This window comes from Oncorhynchus clarkii, chromosome 15 (assembly GCF_045791955.1).
Source record: "Oncorhynchus clarkii lewisi isolate Uvic-CL-2024 chromosome 15, UVic_Ocla_1.0, whole genome shotgun sequence".
Classification (NCBI taxonomy): Eukaryota; Metazoa; Chordata; class Actinopteri; order Salmoniformes; family Salmonidae; genus Oncorhynchus; species Oncorhynchus clarkii.
The window spans coordinates 22,256,610-22,272,722 of NC_092161.1; the positions used below are offsets into that span (position 1 = coordinate 22,256,610).

The 16,113-nt window shown below is 40.6% G+C and overlaps 1 protein-coding gene across 1 annotated transcript; it reads left to right on the plus strand.

Annotated features, from left to right (window-relative positions):
• The first annotated feature begins 11,789 nt into the window (after positions 1–11,789).
• Positions 11,790–15,914, plus strand: LOC139367054 (proteasome activator complex subunit 1-like). Its single transcript, XM_071105022.1, has 11 exons — positions 11,790–12,193; positions 12,498–12,530; positions 12,633–12,695; positions 12,836–12,937; positions 13,073–13,130; positions 14,403–14,500; positions 14,665–14,733; positions 14,845–14,912; positions 15,040–15,094; positions 15,194–15,280; positions 15,602–15,914. Exons 1-11 carry the CDS (start codon positions 12,155–12,157, stop codon positions 15,680–15,682), a joined length of 753 nt encoding a protein of 250 aa, XP_070961123.1. The 5' UTR covers positions 11,790–12,154; the 3' UTR covers positions 15,683–15,914.
• The last annotated feature ends 199 nt before the right edge of the window (positions 15,915–16,113 follow it).

Below are 16,113 nucleotides of genomic sequence, written 5' to 3' on the forward strand. Positions count from 1 at the left end.
GTTATTTATAATGGGCATAAAATATGCATGAGAAAGCCTATCCCAATAACGCCGTATGGCCTGCAGTCATAAACTCCGGAAAATATCTCAGTGAACAAACAAAACTGGCCTATCGCAATATTAAAAATAGTCTACAATCGCGGGAAAACTCTGGTTGGAAAGCAAATGGCTCCTGCTGAAAAGAGAAGACTCTCAGTCTAATCTGTCAATTTTAGGCTAACAAACCAGTTGATCAACTTCCAAATATTGTTTTACAAAGTAAAACAAAAGAGAGAGAGAGAGTAAGAGGCGTGTGGCACAGAACGGAGCACATATGCCATCACTAGGGAGTGAGCTGTGCATCATTGGGTGAGTCAGTAAAACTAGAAAGCATTTTTAGGATTATAATTTCCTCCTCATATTGTAGCATATAATATGTATCCACACACCTAGGCTATTGATGGATTCAAGACCAGGTCGTTTTCATTGAGCTCAGATTCTCAGTTTGTCCGTATCAAAATATCCTGTCATTTACGATCATGCAGTATTATGGTGCTTTCAAGACAACTGGTCGGAAAGTCGGAGCTCTAGAAAGAGCTCAGCCAGAGTTCCCCACTTGGAATTCCGAGTTGGATGACCGTTCAAAATCAATTTTCCCAGTCGGAGCTCGTTGTTTTCCAGTTGTCTTGAACGCAGTAAAATCAGAAGTTGGAGATTTCACAGCTCCGAGTTCCCAGTTGTTTTGCCAGTTTTGCCAGCATTAAAACAAGATTATGCCGAAGTCTCCAGTCACGTAGAATTGCATGAAATGCAATTTATAAACGCATGAAAAGGCCAATGCGTTTATAAAAGGCCAAACATTTCCCGGACCCTAGGTCACAGAAAAGGTTTCCCCTACGCAAATGTGATGATATACATGCAATGCTTTAGTATAACGGTTCCGGTACCTCAGAGCTCCCAATGTCACTTCCCTCTCACGCTCACTTTTTGTTTACAAATGAAGCACTGCATAGGATAAATAGGCCTAACAAATTACCTAGGCTATGCCATCATGATTGACACCTGAGTTATGGACAGATAACGGCATAACCAATATTTTTTGTTATTGTTAACCTTTAATTTCAGCAGGGGGTCATGTGGAGGCCACGGTCTCTTTCGCAGATGAGCCCTGCATGAACACATCAATAAACAACAATTACACTATACATGAAAAACAAACAAAAGACGAAAATCAAAACAAACATATTCATCAGTAAAAAGGCCCTCTAACATCCACCGGAATTACCCTAGAGGCAACAACTTTAAGGACTTTAGGAGATCGTTCCCCATGAGGCGCAAAAAAACATCAAGCAGATTTACCTAACTCGTGGAGATTGAAGGGATCTCCAGGGTAAGCGATGCCTGAGTCCGGGTCTGGTCATTTATACATCTGAAGGTTAACAATGAGGTACTGTAAGTTTATGCAAGAGAGCTTATTTAACCCAGGGCGTTATAGACAAAAAGAGCGCAGTGCATCGATCTACGAGATTTCAATGAGGGCCAGCCTACTTTCTGTTACAAAATGCAATGATGTGTACTGAGCCTATTGCCCATAATAAAGAGCAATGCGCTATGATAAACTGTGTCCAATGGGTCCCAAATTACATTCAGATGTCGGACGATTTCCCCTTGAGTGGATAGTTAGAAGGCCGGAACATACACTACCGTTCAAAATTCTGGGGTCACTTAGAAATGTCCTTGTTTTTGAAAGAAAATCATTTTTTTTGTCCATTAAAATAACATCAAATTGATCAGAAATACAGTGTAGACATTGTTAATGTTGTAAATTACTATTGTAGCTGGAACAGCAGCTTTTTTAGGGAATATCTACATAGACGTACAGATTCCCATTATCAGCAACCATCACTCCTGTGTTCCAATGGCACCTTGTGTTAGTTTATCATTTTAAAAGGCTAATTGATCATTAGAAAACCCTTTTGCCATTCTGAGCACTGTTGGAGGGATTGTGCGTTCCTTGTGTAACTTGGGCAGTTGTTGTTGCCTTCCTGTACCTGTCCCGCAGGTGTGATGTTCGGATGTACTGATCCTGTGCAGGCGTTGTTACACGTGGTCTGCCACTGCGAGGACGATCAGCTGTCTGTCCTGTCTCCCTGAAGCGCTGTCTTAGGCGTCTCACAGTACGGATATTGCAATTTATTACCCTGGCCACATCTGCAGTCCTCATGCCTCCTTGCAGCATGCCTAAGGCACGTTCACACAAATAAGCAGGGACCCTGGGGATCTTTCTTTTGGTGTTTTTCAGTCAGTAAAAAGGCCTCTTTAGTGTCCTAAGTTTTCATAACTGTGGCCTTAATTGCCTACTGTCTGTAAGCTGTTAGTGTCTTAACAACCTTTCCACAGGTGCATGTTCATTAATTGTTTATGGTTCATTGAACAAGCATGGGAAACAGTGTTTAAACCCTTTACAATGAATATCTGTGAAGTTATTTGGATTTTTATGAATTATCTTTGAAAGACAGGGTTTTGAAAAAGGGACGTTTCTTTTTTTTCTGAGTTTAGTATTTGACATAACAGAATAATGTCAAACTTTGATTAACCTTTATTTAACTAGGCAAGTCAGTTAAGAACAAATTCTTATTTTCAATGACGGCCAAGGAACAGTGGGTTAACTGCCTTGTTCAGGGGCAGAACGACAGCTTTTCACCTTGTCAGCTCAGGGATTTGACCAACGCTCTAACCACTAGGCTACCTACCGCCCCAAATTGGAATAAGATGTCACATGTGCCCCTATTTATGCATGGGAATACCTGAGAAAATCACTTTGAGCTGTGTTCCAGGTGATTTTAGTCTTTTATGTCCAACAATCCAACAATGAAAACTATTTTAAATAGTTTTTGAACCAAATTATTTCAAACCCTATTTTTATTTTTAATTTCTTAACTCATCTGCATGCTTTTTGAAAGATAGCTTTTCATCAATCCAGATCAGTGGAGGCTGGTGGGAGGAACTATAGGGGGATGGGCTCATTGCAATGGATGGAATGGAATTCATGGAATGGATTCAAACATGTGGTTCGCATATGTTTGATGAGTTTGATACTGTTCCATTTATTCCATTCCAGCCATTACAATGAGCCCGTCCTCCTACAGTTCCTCCCACCAGCCTCCACTGATCCAGATGCCCAGATAGTTATAAGCAGGAACACGATCAATGAGGGCACCATCCAATGTATTTATACATAAATCATCAGATACATTTTTACGTGATTTGGAAAATAACATACACTTGATTTTACCTGCATTGGGTACCAATTTCATTTTGGCAAATGCTTTTTGCAGGGCAATAAAGGCAGATTGAAGCTCTGACAGAACCTGGCAGCTGTGGGGACAATAGCATATTTGTTATATGTAAATAGTGAAAAGAACCGGACCAAGAATCGATCCCTGTGGTACACCATTTGTTATGTCTTGATTTAACACCATCAGTAAATACACAGTGTGTTCTGTCCTTTAAATAATTTTCAAACCAGCTAAATGCAGCCTGGTCCAGGCTGATTGAAGAAAGACTCTGAATAAGTAATGTGGTCCACAGTGTCGAAGGCTTTAGACAGGTCAATAAAAAGGGCCATAAAAAGGGATGCACAGTGTTTCTTCTTATCCAAACAATTAAGAACATTATTTAAAACCAAAGAAGAAGCAGAAATGGTGCCTTCTGTGCATCTGTGGTTTGATTTCGATATGGGAAAATATGAATATATTATGTAGCCTACATTGATGTAAGTACAGTGCCTTCGGAAAGTATTCAGACCCCTTGACTTTTTCCACATTTTCTTACGTTACAGCCTTATTATAAAATTGATAAAAATAAAAAACATTCCTCAGCAATCTACACACAATACCCCATAATGACAAAGCGAAAACAGGTTTTTAGATTTTTGGCCGCCCAGCCAAACTGATAAATCGGGGGAGAAGGGCCTTGGTTAGGGAGGTGACCAAGAACCCGATGGTCACTCTGAAAGAGCTCTCGAGTTCCTTTGTGGAGATGAGAGAAACCTTCAGAATGACAACCATCTCTGCAGCACTCCACCAATCAGACCTTTATGGTAGAGTGGCCAGACAGAAGCCACTTCACAGGAAAAGGCACATGACAGCCCTCTTGGAGTTTGCCTAAAGGCACCTAAAGACTCTCAGACCTTGATTGAAAAACAAGATTCTCTGGTCTGATGAAACCAAGATTGAATGCCAAGTGTCACTTTTAGAGGAAACCTGCCACCATCCCTACGGTGAAGCATGGTGGTGGCAGCATTATGGTGTGGGGATGTTTTTCAGTGGCAGGGACTGGGAGACTAGTCAGGATCTAGGCAAAGATGAACGGAGCAAAGTACAAAGTTTCACCTTCAAACAGAAGCACACAGCCAAGACAACACAGGAGTGGCTTCTGGACAAGTCTCTGAATATCCTTGAGAGGCCCAGCCAGAGCCCGGACTTGGACCCAATCAAACATCTCTGGAGAGACCTGAAAATAGCTGTGCAGCAACACTCCCCATCCAACCTGACAGAGCTTGAGAGGATCTGCAGAGAAGAATGGGGAAACTCCCCAAATAAAGGTGTGCCAAGCTTGTAGCGTCATACCCAAGAAGACTTGAGCCTATAATCTCACTCAAAGGTGCTTCAACAAAGTACTGAGTAAAGGGTCTGAATACTTATGTAAATGTGATATTTCAGTTTCTTATTAAATTAGCAAACATTTCTAAAATCCTGTTTTTGCTTTGTCATCATGGGGTATTGTGTGTAGATTGATGAGGGGGGAAAAACATTGAATCAATTTTAAAATAAGGCTGTAACCTCACAAAATGTGGAAAAAGTCAAGGGGTCTGAATACTTTCCGAAGGCTCTGTATATGAGATTCATCTTCAGGTTATTGCTATCCATTATACCATTATGTTTTGGTTTTTTTCAAAGTGTAGTAGGCCTGAACTGCAACCAGTTCTGTCCACAAAAGTATTGTCTCCCTTTTCAGAATCTGCAATGCATTGTCTGAGAATGATGCAAATTGCACATTTCCTGTTAATGTTTCCAAGTTAGAGAGAGAAGGAGATAGGAAAACATGAAGGGGGAGGGGACATTGTATGGACAAAGAGAGAGAGAGACTGACAGGTGGGTAGACAGGGGTCGAAGTCAGATAAGTCCACAGTGCCTCTTCAGCCTGTAAACAGTGACATGGCCTGCAGAATCAGCAGCCATATGCTTTTCAGGCACGTGGAGAACACCACACACATTTTGAATTAATGCACTCACTCAACCGCCCGCAGATGCAGTCCTCAGTTATCAAAGAGAACATTCAGAAATGCTGCTGCTGGCAAAAAAAGGCATTTGAAGCTCAAGTAATGGTTGCAGTGTGGGCTAATACACCTCTTATCTTACATTGAGAGTCCATGAGCGAGGCCTAAAGAGGCCAATCATAGGAGGTTACATGTAGGCTGATATGGGATCAACAACTGCAAAAAGTAAAGTCTCAACCAGACCCTGGTCAGGCCAAGGAATGTCTGTTGTTCATTTGTTTGCATACTCAAATCAGGTCACAGAACCAGGAAAGAAACTCAAATGTCATCTTTAAATACACATTCAAAGAGAGAAGGCAGAGAATGCAATTATAAATCTGGTTTGGTTGAAATATTTTGTACATGTTTGCCCTTTGTTTTTAATCAAAAGGAAAAGTATTGGGCTGAGGATCAAACAATAATTATTGATGCTTGTACTTTCAAAACGTGACTAATGTATCAGTAATTAAACTTGATTCAGAATTGCATTCTTTGTTTGAACGTATACTATTTAATTGAGCACCTTTATGGTACAGAACACAACTTCTATTAACATGTCAGTCAACCTTTGCCACTCTTCCTTTGTTTCTCTTCTAAATGCTCCCCTCCCCTTTCTCATCTGTCATCCATTGAGGAAATACCTTTGGTCAGTATATTTCGCAATTAGGCAGAAATGAAAAACAGCTCAAGTTTGAATCACTCACTCAATCACATCAATCAATAATTAATGGTTTCGCAAACACTTCAAGGTGACTTTTGCCCTTTGGATTAAATGCATCACAAAGTCTAACAAAATGTTCTGGCCCATTTTGTGTAAGTCTCCATTGACTGTAAAGGAGATACACTGAGTGTACAGAACATTAGGAACACCTGCTATTTCAATGACAGAATAACCAGGTGAAAGCAATGATCCCTTATTGATGTCACTTGTTAAATCCACTTCAATCAGTGTAGATGAAGGGGAAGAGACAGTTTAAAAAACTATTTTTAAGCCTTGAGACAATTGAGACATGGATTGTATATGTATGGCATTCAGAGGGTGAATGGGCAAGACAAAAAACGTAAATGTCTTTCAACGGGGTATGGTAGTAGGTGCCAGGCGCACTGGTTTGACTGTGTCAAGAACTGCAACGCTGCTGGGTTTTTCACGCTCAACAGTTTCACGTGTGTATTAAGAATGGGCCACCACCCAAAGGACATCCAGCCAACTTGACACAGTTATTATTATTTATTTAAGCTTTGTTTAACTAAGCAAGAACAAATTCTTATTTTACAATGACAACCAACCCCGACCAACCCCTCCCCTAACCCAGGCGACACTGGGCCAATTGTGCGCTGTCCTATGGGACTCCCGATCACGGCCAGTTGTGATACAGCACGGGATCAAACCAGGGTCTGTAGTGACGCCTCTAGCACTGAAATGCAGTGCCTTAGACTGCTGCGCCACTCAGAGCCTTGAAATGTGGGATGCATTGGAGTCAACATGGACCAGCATCCCTGTGGAATTTTTTACGATCTTTTACACGCACCAATTCGACACCTTGTAGATTATGAAACGAAACACGCGGACAAAAACAAGAATATGGACATGGAACAAAGGCTCCAAATGCAAGGCTCAACGAATTTGCCGAAGGCTATTCTGAGGCCAATGCATGGCACAACTACGGGGCATGATTTGTATGAAGAGGTGTCAAGATGTGTAAATGAGATGGAGCTGCCTTTCGTGGGTTTGACAACCGACGGAGCACCTGGGGGTGCAACACGCGCACAGTCAATATTAGGAAGGTGTTCCTAATGTTTTGTACACTCAGCGTACACATTAAGTACATAGCCAAGAGAAAATTCAAGACATTTTCAAGCAATTTCCTTGTGTGCTTGTAATTGGTTTGCATCTTTCTCCTTTGACTGAAATTGAATGTCAGACAAATTAGATAATTCCATCATTGCAACACACTATAGCAAAACAAGGACCCTCAGACAATACAGTCCTATATGACAAGTAACTAAGCTGCTGATGCTTTATTGGAGGTCTGGAGCAGAGAGGGGGTTATAATCACTGTTGTCTAGTATACATTTCTGGTCTTGTCTCATTGTTCTGTAGGGTAAATACTGGATGTCTGCCAAACTGATATGCTCCCACAAACATGTTTGAATACACTCTTAGAAAAAATGGTTCCGAAAGGGTTCTTCAGCTGTCCCCATAGGAGAACCCTTTTGGGTTCAATGTAGAAACCTCAGTGAAAAGGGTTGTACATGGAACCCAGAAGCGTTCTACCTGAAACAAAAAAGGTTTCTCCAAGGTGTTCTCCTATGTGGACAGCCTCATAACCCTTTTAGGTTCTAGATAGCACCTTTTTTTTTCAATAACAATTGTAGGCTACACTTTTAGAACCACTTTTCCAGATCCTTTTTTTCTATGTTGCTTCATATATGGTACCCTTGGGTTCCATAAAGGGTTCTATATGGAACCAACTTCAGTTCTAGAACCGTAAGGGGTGCCATATATGAAGCAAACATAGAACCCTTTTTTATAACCATCACCATCTCAAAGATGTTCCTAGAGCACAACTACTGAGCAAGCCCAGAAGCCCTAGAGCTAGACCCTCCATTCAACTGATCACTACCTACACCCTGCAAAGTCCAGAACTACTAGGCATCATCAAAAACATTGGGATATTCTACGCTTAGACCCAGCTCTAGGGAATACATTTCAGCAGCCTCCTGCAGTGCTTACTGTCGAGCTAAAAACATTAAAGACAGTGCAGCCTGGTTTCAGAGCATTTCTTATTATTCTGTACATAATTCCAAGACACTCCAGTTAAGATTTTAGCTAATTAGTAACTTTTCAGCTACTTACTACTTTTTAGGTACTTTGCCACTACTTAGCATGTTAGCTAACCCTTCCCCTAACTCTTTTAGCTAACCTTTCCCCTAACCCTAACCTTAACCTAACTCCTAAACTTAACCCTAACCTCAACCCCTAACCCCTAACCTAGCTAACGTTAGCGCGAGCTAGAATTCGTAACATATCCTACGTTTTGAAAATTCGTAACATATACTGAACAAAAATATAAACGGAACATTTAAAGTGTTGGTCCCATGTTTCATGAGCTGAAATTAAAGGTCTCAGACATTTTCCATATGCACAAAAAACATTTTTTCTCTCAAATGTTGTGCACACATTTGTTTACATCCCTGTTAGTGAGCATTTATCCTTTGCCAAGATAATCCATCCACCTGATGGGTGTGACATATCAAGAAGCTGATTAAACAAAGGTGCACCTTGTGCTGGGGATGATAAAAGGCCACTCTAAAATGTGATGTTTGTCACACAACACAAATGTCTCAAGTTTTGAAGGAGCGTGCAATTGGCATGCTGACTGCTGGAATGTCCACCAGAGCTGTTGCCAGATAATTGAATGTTACTTTCTTTACCATAAGCCACCTCCAATGTTGTTTTAGAGAATTTGGCAGTGCGTTCAAGCGGCCTCACAACCGCAGACCAAGTGTAACCATGCCAGTCCAGGACCTCCACATCTGGCTTCTTCACCTGTTGGATCATCTGAGACCAGCCACCCGAACAGCTGATGAAACTGTGGGTTTGCACAACTGAAGAATTTCTGCACAAACTGTCAGAAGCCGTCTCAAGTAAGCTCATCTGCGTGCTCATCGTCCTCACCGCGTTCTTGACCTGACTGCAAGACCGTGGTGTCTGTGACCAACAGATGCATATCTGTATTCCCAGTCATGTGAAATCCATAGCTGAGAACCTAATGAATTTATTTAAATTGACTGACTTACTTATATGAACAGTAACTCTGTAAATTTTTTGAAATTGTTGCATGTTGAGTTTATATTTTTGTTCAGTGTATAATACTAATTGTAATTTGTAACATATCATACGAAATGGGTGATGGACATCCACAAATTAATACATACCATGCAAAACGTATCATATACTAAATGGAGAGACACGGATTTACGTAAAAAATAATACGAAATGCTCTGAGACCAGGTTGGACAGTGTTGTTTGAGCTTGACATCGGATCTGACAAGACCAGGCTCCTGCTTATCCACCCTGGCAATTGTGGCAATTGTACCCAATGCCAGTACACCAAATGTATGAAAAGTTTCTCGCACTGGTGGAAAAAGTACCCAAATGTCATACTTGTTTTTAAACCACTCCACAAATTTCTTGTTAACAAACTATAGTTTTGGCAAGTCGGTTAGGACATCTTCTTTGTGCATGACACAAGTCATTTTTCCAACAATTGTTTACAGACAGATTATTTCACAATTACTGTGGGTCAGAAGTTTACATACACTATATTGACTGTGCCTTTAAACAGCTTGGAACATTCCAGAAAATGTTGTCATGGCTTTAGAAGCTTCTGATAGGCTAATTGACATCATTTGAGTCAATTGGAGGTGTACCTGTGGATGTATTTCAAGGCCTACCTTCAAACTCAGTGCCTCTTTGCTTGACATCATGGGATAATCAAAACAAATCAGCCAAGACCTCAGAAAAAAATTGTAGACCTCCACAAGTCTGGTTCATCCTTGGGAGCAATTTCAAACGCCTGAAGGTACCACGCTCATCTGTACAAACAATAGTACGCAAGTTTAAATACCATGGACCACGCAGCCGTCATACTGCTCAGGAAGGAGATGCGTTCTGTCTCCTAGAGATGAACGTACTTTAGTGCGAAAAGTGCAAATCAATCGCAGCAAAGGACCTTGTGAAGTTGCTGGAGGAAACATGTACAAAAGTATTTATATCCACAGTAAAACAAGTCCTATAATTTTATTTAACTAGGCAAGTCAGTTAAGAACAAATTCTTATTTTCAATGACGGCCTAGTGCCTGTTCAGGGGCAGAACGACAGCTCGGGGGTTTGAACTTGCAACCTTCCGGTTACTAGTCCAACACTCTAACCACTAGGCTACCCTGCCGCCCCATATCAACATAACCTGAAAGGCCGCTCGGCAAGGAAAAAGCCACTGCTCCAAAACCATCATAAAAAAGCCAGACTCCGGTTTGCAACTGCACATGGGGACAAAGATTGTACATTTTAGAGAAATGTCCTCTGGTAGGATGAAACAAAAAGAGAACTGTTTGGCCATATGGAAGTTGTTATGCTTGGAGGAAAAAGGGGGAAGCTTGCAAGCCGAAGAACACCATCCCAACCCTGAAGCACGGGGGTGGCAGCATCATGTTGTGGGGGTGCTTTACTGCAGGAGGGACTGGTGCACTTCACAAAATAGATGGCATCATGAGGGAGGAAAATGACGTGGATATATTGAAGCAACATCTCAAGACATCTGTCAGGAAGTTAAAGTTTGGTCGCAAATGGGTCTTTCAAATGGACAATGACCCAAAGCATACTTCCAAAGTTGTGGCAAAATGGCTTAAGGACAACAAAGTGGGGGTGCTTTGCTGCAGGAGGGACTGGTGCACTTCACAAAATAGATGGCATCATGAGCCATCACAAGCCCTGACCTCAATCCCATTGGACAATTTGTGGGCAGAACTGAACAAGCGTGTGCGAGCAAGGAGGCCTACAAACTTGACTCAGTTACACCAGCTCTGTCAGGAGGAATTGGGCCAAAATCCACCCAACTTATTGTGGGAAGCTTGTGGAAGGCTTCCCAAAACATTTGACCCAAGTTAAACAATTGAATGGCAATGCTATCAAATGCTAATTGAGTGTATGTAAACTTCTGACCCACTGGGAATGTGATGACAGAAATAAAAGCTGAAATAAATCATTCTCTCTACTATTATTCTGACATTTCACATTCTTAAAATAAAGTGGTGATCCTAACTGACCTAAAACAGGGAATTTGTACTAGGATTAAATGTCAGGAATTGTGAAAAACTGAGTTTAAATGTTTTAGGCTAAACCTCTGACTTCAACTGTTCTTAAGTATCAAAAGTAAATGTAATTGCTAAAATATACTTAAGTATCAAAAGTAGAAGTATAAATCATTTCAAATTCCTTATATTAAGCAAAGCAGATGGCACCATTTCACACGTTCACTTGATAAATGCGTAAATTTCACCTTTTTCTTGTACTGCTAAGCATTCAAAATGTACTTTTGGTTGTCAGGGACAATGTATGGAGTAAAAAGTACATTATTTTCTTTAGGAATGTAGTAAAGTAAAAGTTGTCAAAAATATAAATAGTGAAGTACATATACCCACAAAAATTACATAAGTAGTACTTTAAAGTACAGCAGTTAGACTAGTGGTTAGAGTGTTGGGCCAGTAACCAAAAGGTTGCTGGATCAAATCCATAAAAATCTAAATGACCATAAATAGAAATTCTCACAATGTGATCTACACGATTGCTGCCAGTGCTGGTTAATTTGTGTTGGAGAGACCTCATGGGAGTTACACACTAGAATGTGTGAGCACCGAAGTGCCATTCAAGGTGTTGTTGACCCGAACATCGCAGTGGTCCTCCGTTTCATTTCCCCATAGGCTTTTTGCCAACGAGCCATGGCAGCGTTCGTGCCTACAAAAAGACGCCATTACTATTGCTTTCTATAGCAGGGGTGTCAAACTCATTAAATGCAGGGCCTAGTGTCTGCAGGTTATTAAACCCACAATTAAACTACAAATCCCACGATGCTGCATCTTGAGCTTCAAAACTGGAAAGTACGGAACACTGAAAAGTGTTTACTTGCTTTCATTTTCACTTTTTGTGCTGACTAACTGCGACTGTTTTCCGCGTTGTGTACAATTAGACATTTAGGATAATCGCGCATTCTTTCAACTATTTAATTATTGCCTATTATTGCATTGAAACGGGTATTTTTTGACTATCAAATTAATATATTCCCATCACACAAGATGACTTCCATAGACATTCGCCCGGAGTCCAAGAAGATGGTAGGTTGTCAATTTAAATTGTGTAATAACAAACAGAAGCCAAATGTAACCTAGAATCATTCATGGCTGTAGCCTACCAATATAATGTGTGTTTAGATAATTCACCAGCCCTGATAATCTTCAAGGCGTTTTGATAATTAGACCAACAGTAGATCCAGGTGAGGCCACATCAGGTGACCTTACCCCGGCTATCGTATTCAGGTGTAAAGTAGAGACAGTGGGAGTTGGGTTTGCTGCTGTGCCTTGCATACAGTTTCATTTACAAAAATAAATACATCGTATTTCTTTGGTTTCAATTTCCTAGGTCGATGACTTCTGCACCCAGCTCACTAAAGAGGTAACTGACATATTTATTTTTGATAGTCTAATAAGCACATTTTAGATGGTAATCATGACTATGTCCAACGTTGGTAACTGATGTATTTCCTGCGCGTTATAGGCAGAGACCCTGGTCACATCATTCTTCCCTCAGAAGATTGCAGAGATGGAGATGCTATTGAAGGTATGGACAGATGTTGACCATGAAAAAACACCTTTCGATTTCAGTCCAGATACATTGACGCAATGCTATTGTAAGTAGGCAAATACGAGCTGTTTGTCAATGCTTTGTTTATCATTCATACCCCTTGAAATGGACCCCAGAAATCCTTTAGCACTGATGGCCTGGCAGCGCTGAAATCACCTCTGGACATCCCAATGCCAGACCCAGCTAAAGAAGAGGCAAAGAGAAAGAAGAAAGAGGAGGTACATACATTTCACTAATTCAGCATTATATCATGATTAACCCCTTGGATTACACTGGAATCATTAAAAGTAGTATCAACCATGCAAATTGATGAATCTTGCAAATCCTTTACCCTGTTCCTCTTTTTTTGTCAGAAAGAAGCAAAGGAAGGAAAGAAAGACAAGGACAGCGATAAAGAAGATGACGATGCAGGTAAAGACACAATACCACTGATGTACCACCACAGTTCGTTGTTAAATTGCTGTATGTACAGATCTGGGATCATCTCCTAATCTTAAAAACGTCCTCCAGAGATTTTTGTACTTTTACTGTTGAAAAACGATATCCCCACTTGTGCTATGTCATGACATACCTTGACCACCTTTTGAGATATACATTTTATTAAGTAAATCAGGTTAAATGAGGTGAACATTAGACTAGAGTGACACTTTAAATGCCCAATGCAGTCAAAAATGTGATTTACCTGTGTTTTATATATATTTCCACACTTAGGTTGGAATAATTTCATCCTGTTTTGGTGGGATGGAGTTTTGGCCTGCCTGGTGATATCATCAGGTGGTAAATTTGGGAATAGACCAATAAGAAAGAGTTACAAACCTCTCTGCCAATAACAGCTAGTTTTCCCCTCCCTCTTCAGACCACTGCCAGACAGTCCTAGCAAAATTCTTTCTTGAGAAATAGCTTTTTGCTAAGCATCTTTTGTTTATTTTTGACCATTTTAATGTAAAACAATCACAGTAAGGTACTTAATTATTACCCAGAAATGGTTTGATATTGAGATATACCAAACATTATGAACACCTTCCTAATATTAAGTTGGAATAATTTCATCCTCTTTTGGTGGGATGGAGTTTTGGCCTGCCTGGTGATATCATCAGGTGGTAAATTTGGGAATAGACCAATAAGAAAGAGTTACAAACCTCTCTGCCAATAACAGCTAGTTTTCCCCTGCCCTCAGAACAGCCTCAATTCGTCGGGGCATGGACTCTATAAGGTGTCGAAAGCATTCCACAAGCATGCTGGCCCATGTTGACTCCAATGCTTCCCACAGTTGTGTCATTGGCTGGATGTCCTTTGGGTGGTGGACCATTCTTGATACACACAGGAAACTGTTGAGCGTGAAAAACCCAGTAGCGTTGCAGTCTTGACCCAAACCGGTGCGCCTGGCACATACTACCTACCATGCCTCGTTCAAAGGCACTTAAACATTTTGTCTTACCCATTCACCCTCTGAATGTCACACATAGACAAACCATGTCTCAATTGTCTTGAGGCTTAAAAATCACCTGTATTCACCTAGTCAGTCTATGTCATGGAAAGAGTTCTTAATGTTTTGTATGCTCCGTTTAAAGTAGCTGCGTCTGAACTTTTAACCATTAGAGGGGACACACAAATCAAATCTTAGATCAGTGCATTGGGATAGCTTTGTCCTACTCTGGGTTTTCTGATGGTGTTTTTCCCTAGGGCCTGCCTGTGGTCCGATCCCCTGCAACGAGAGAGTGGAAAGTCTTCTGAAGGAGATCAAGCCTCAGATCCAGATACTGAAGGAGAAACTCAACACCGTCAGTCAGGCTTTTGTCTCTGTTACTCTGTATTGGCCAAACTGTTATTTTACATCTAAGATTCACTAGCACATCTCTATTGCTAAATAGGTGAGAAGGCATGTGTAATTGTAAGGCAAGTGTGTATAGAAATACATACATTCTATAATCTCTTGATCTGGCAGGTGTCAATGTGGGTGCAACTTCAGATTCCCAAAATTGAAGATGGGAACAACTTTGGGGTAGCTGTGCAGGTCAGTGTTATGAATTTCTGAGATGATTAAGATATTGTCATATCTGTTATATGTCATTCATATTATGTTTGTTACCTGTGCAGGCCTATTTTCATTAATGTTTTTCCACAGGAAAAAGTGTTTGAATTGTTGACCAACACTCGCACAAAGATTGAGGAATTCCAGACACAGATCTCAAAGTAAGAGACTTAGACCAACATAATTTCAATTAGTTGTGTAATTACTCTTTACCTACATACTATCTAATTATGTATGTAATCAATGTGTTAATGTGACTAACAGACTTATTATTTGATGTGTTGTCAGGTACTACAGTGAGAGAGGGGATGCTGTTGACAAGGCCTCAAAAGAGCCACATGTGGTTAGTATAACTCTGTGTTTTGTGTGTGTGTGCATGCACATGCTCACTTTCATTGGTGTGTGTGTGTGTTAACCATATTGCGTATACTTATAACTCAAGGGAGACTACAGGCAGCTGGTGCATGAGCTGGACCAGTACCAGTACTGTGAGCTGCGCATTGTGGTTCTGGAGATCCGCAACACTTATGTAAGCCAAGATGCCTGATGTATCATTCCTTTTTTCCCTTCATTAGAGTTCAAGTGCTCAGCATCCCCATAATGTTCAACCCAGAGTTGAATAGCATTTACCAGTGTGAACAAGTATTAACCTCAAGTTGTCATTAGAAATCTTACCCTGTTAACAAATTGATTGAGTCGAGAATTACAATGCCTCCTGCTATTTTCATTGTACTTACCTACCCTGACATCTTCCACTGTTTGATGCCCTTGACATGAAAGGATGGTGTAAGTGATGATGACATATTTCAGTGATGTAATTACCCTGCTATTTCTGTCACCCACTCACCAGGCCGTGCTGTTGGACATAATTAACAAGAACTATGACAAGATCAAGAAGCCCAGAGGGGACTGCAAAGCCCTCATCTACTGATGATCAACTGACTGTTGTATGTGCACTGGAGACGGCAATACACCTACTCAACCATTCACTGGTTATGATACAAATCGTGTAGTGCAACATGTTAAGATGATTGTTGGGTAACTGAATACATTCAGACAGTTCATTTAAAAACGTTTTCATTTTCATCAATGATAAAAATAACCCTGCTGCATTACAGAATCATTTTTATTAAGATTTCAAAATAAAGCAGTGATAACTGACATAATATGAAGTGAGTTGTGCTTTTTTGCCTCAAGGTGAGATTTGAAAGTATTTAAATATTTTGTTTAGGAAACATGTGAAAAATTTGAGACTTTACTCCATCCTGTGGTAATGTACGTCATCGTCCTGTTATCCAATTCGATCTTATTGGTGTTAGGAGTTATCCCATTGAATATAAAGCACCAGAAAAGCGCAAGCAA

Excerpts from the sequence above, each read along its gene's own strand:
- LOC139367054 (XM_071105022.1), top strand. The coding sequence starts at position 12,155 with ATGACTTCCATAGACATTCGCCCGGAGTCCAAGAAGATG. Across the intron at positions 12,696-12,835 it reads AGATGGAGATGCTATTGAAG|AAATCCTTTAGCACTGATGG; the intron begins GTATGGACAGAT and ends AATGGACCCCAG. Across the intron at positions 14,913-15,039 it reads TTCCAGACACAGATCTCAAA|GTACTACAGTGAGAGAGGGG; the intron begins GTAAGAGACTTA and ends ATGTGTTGTCAG.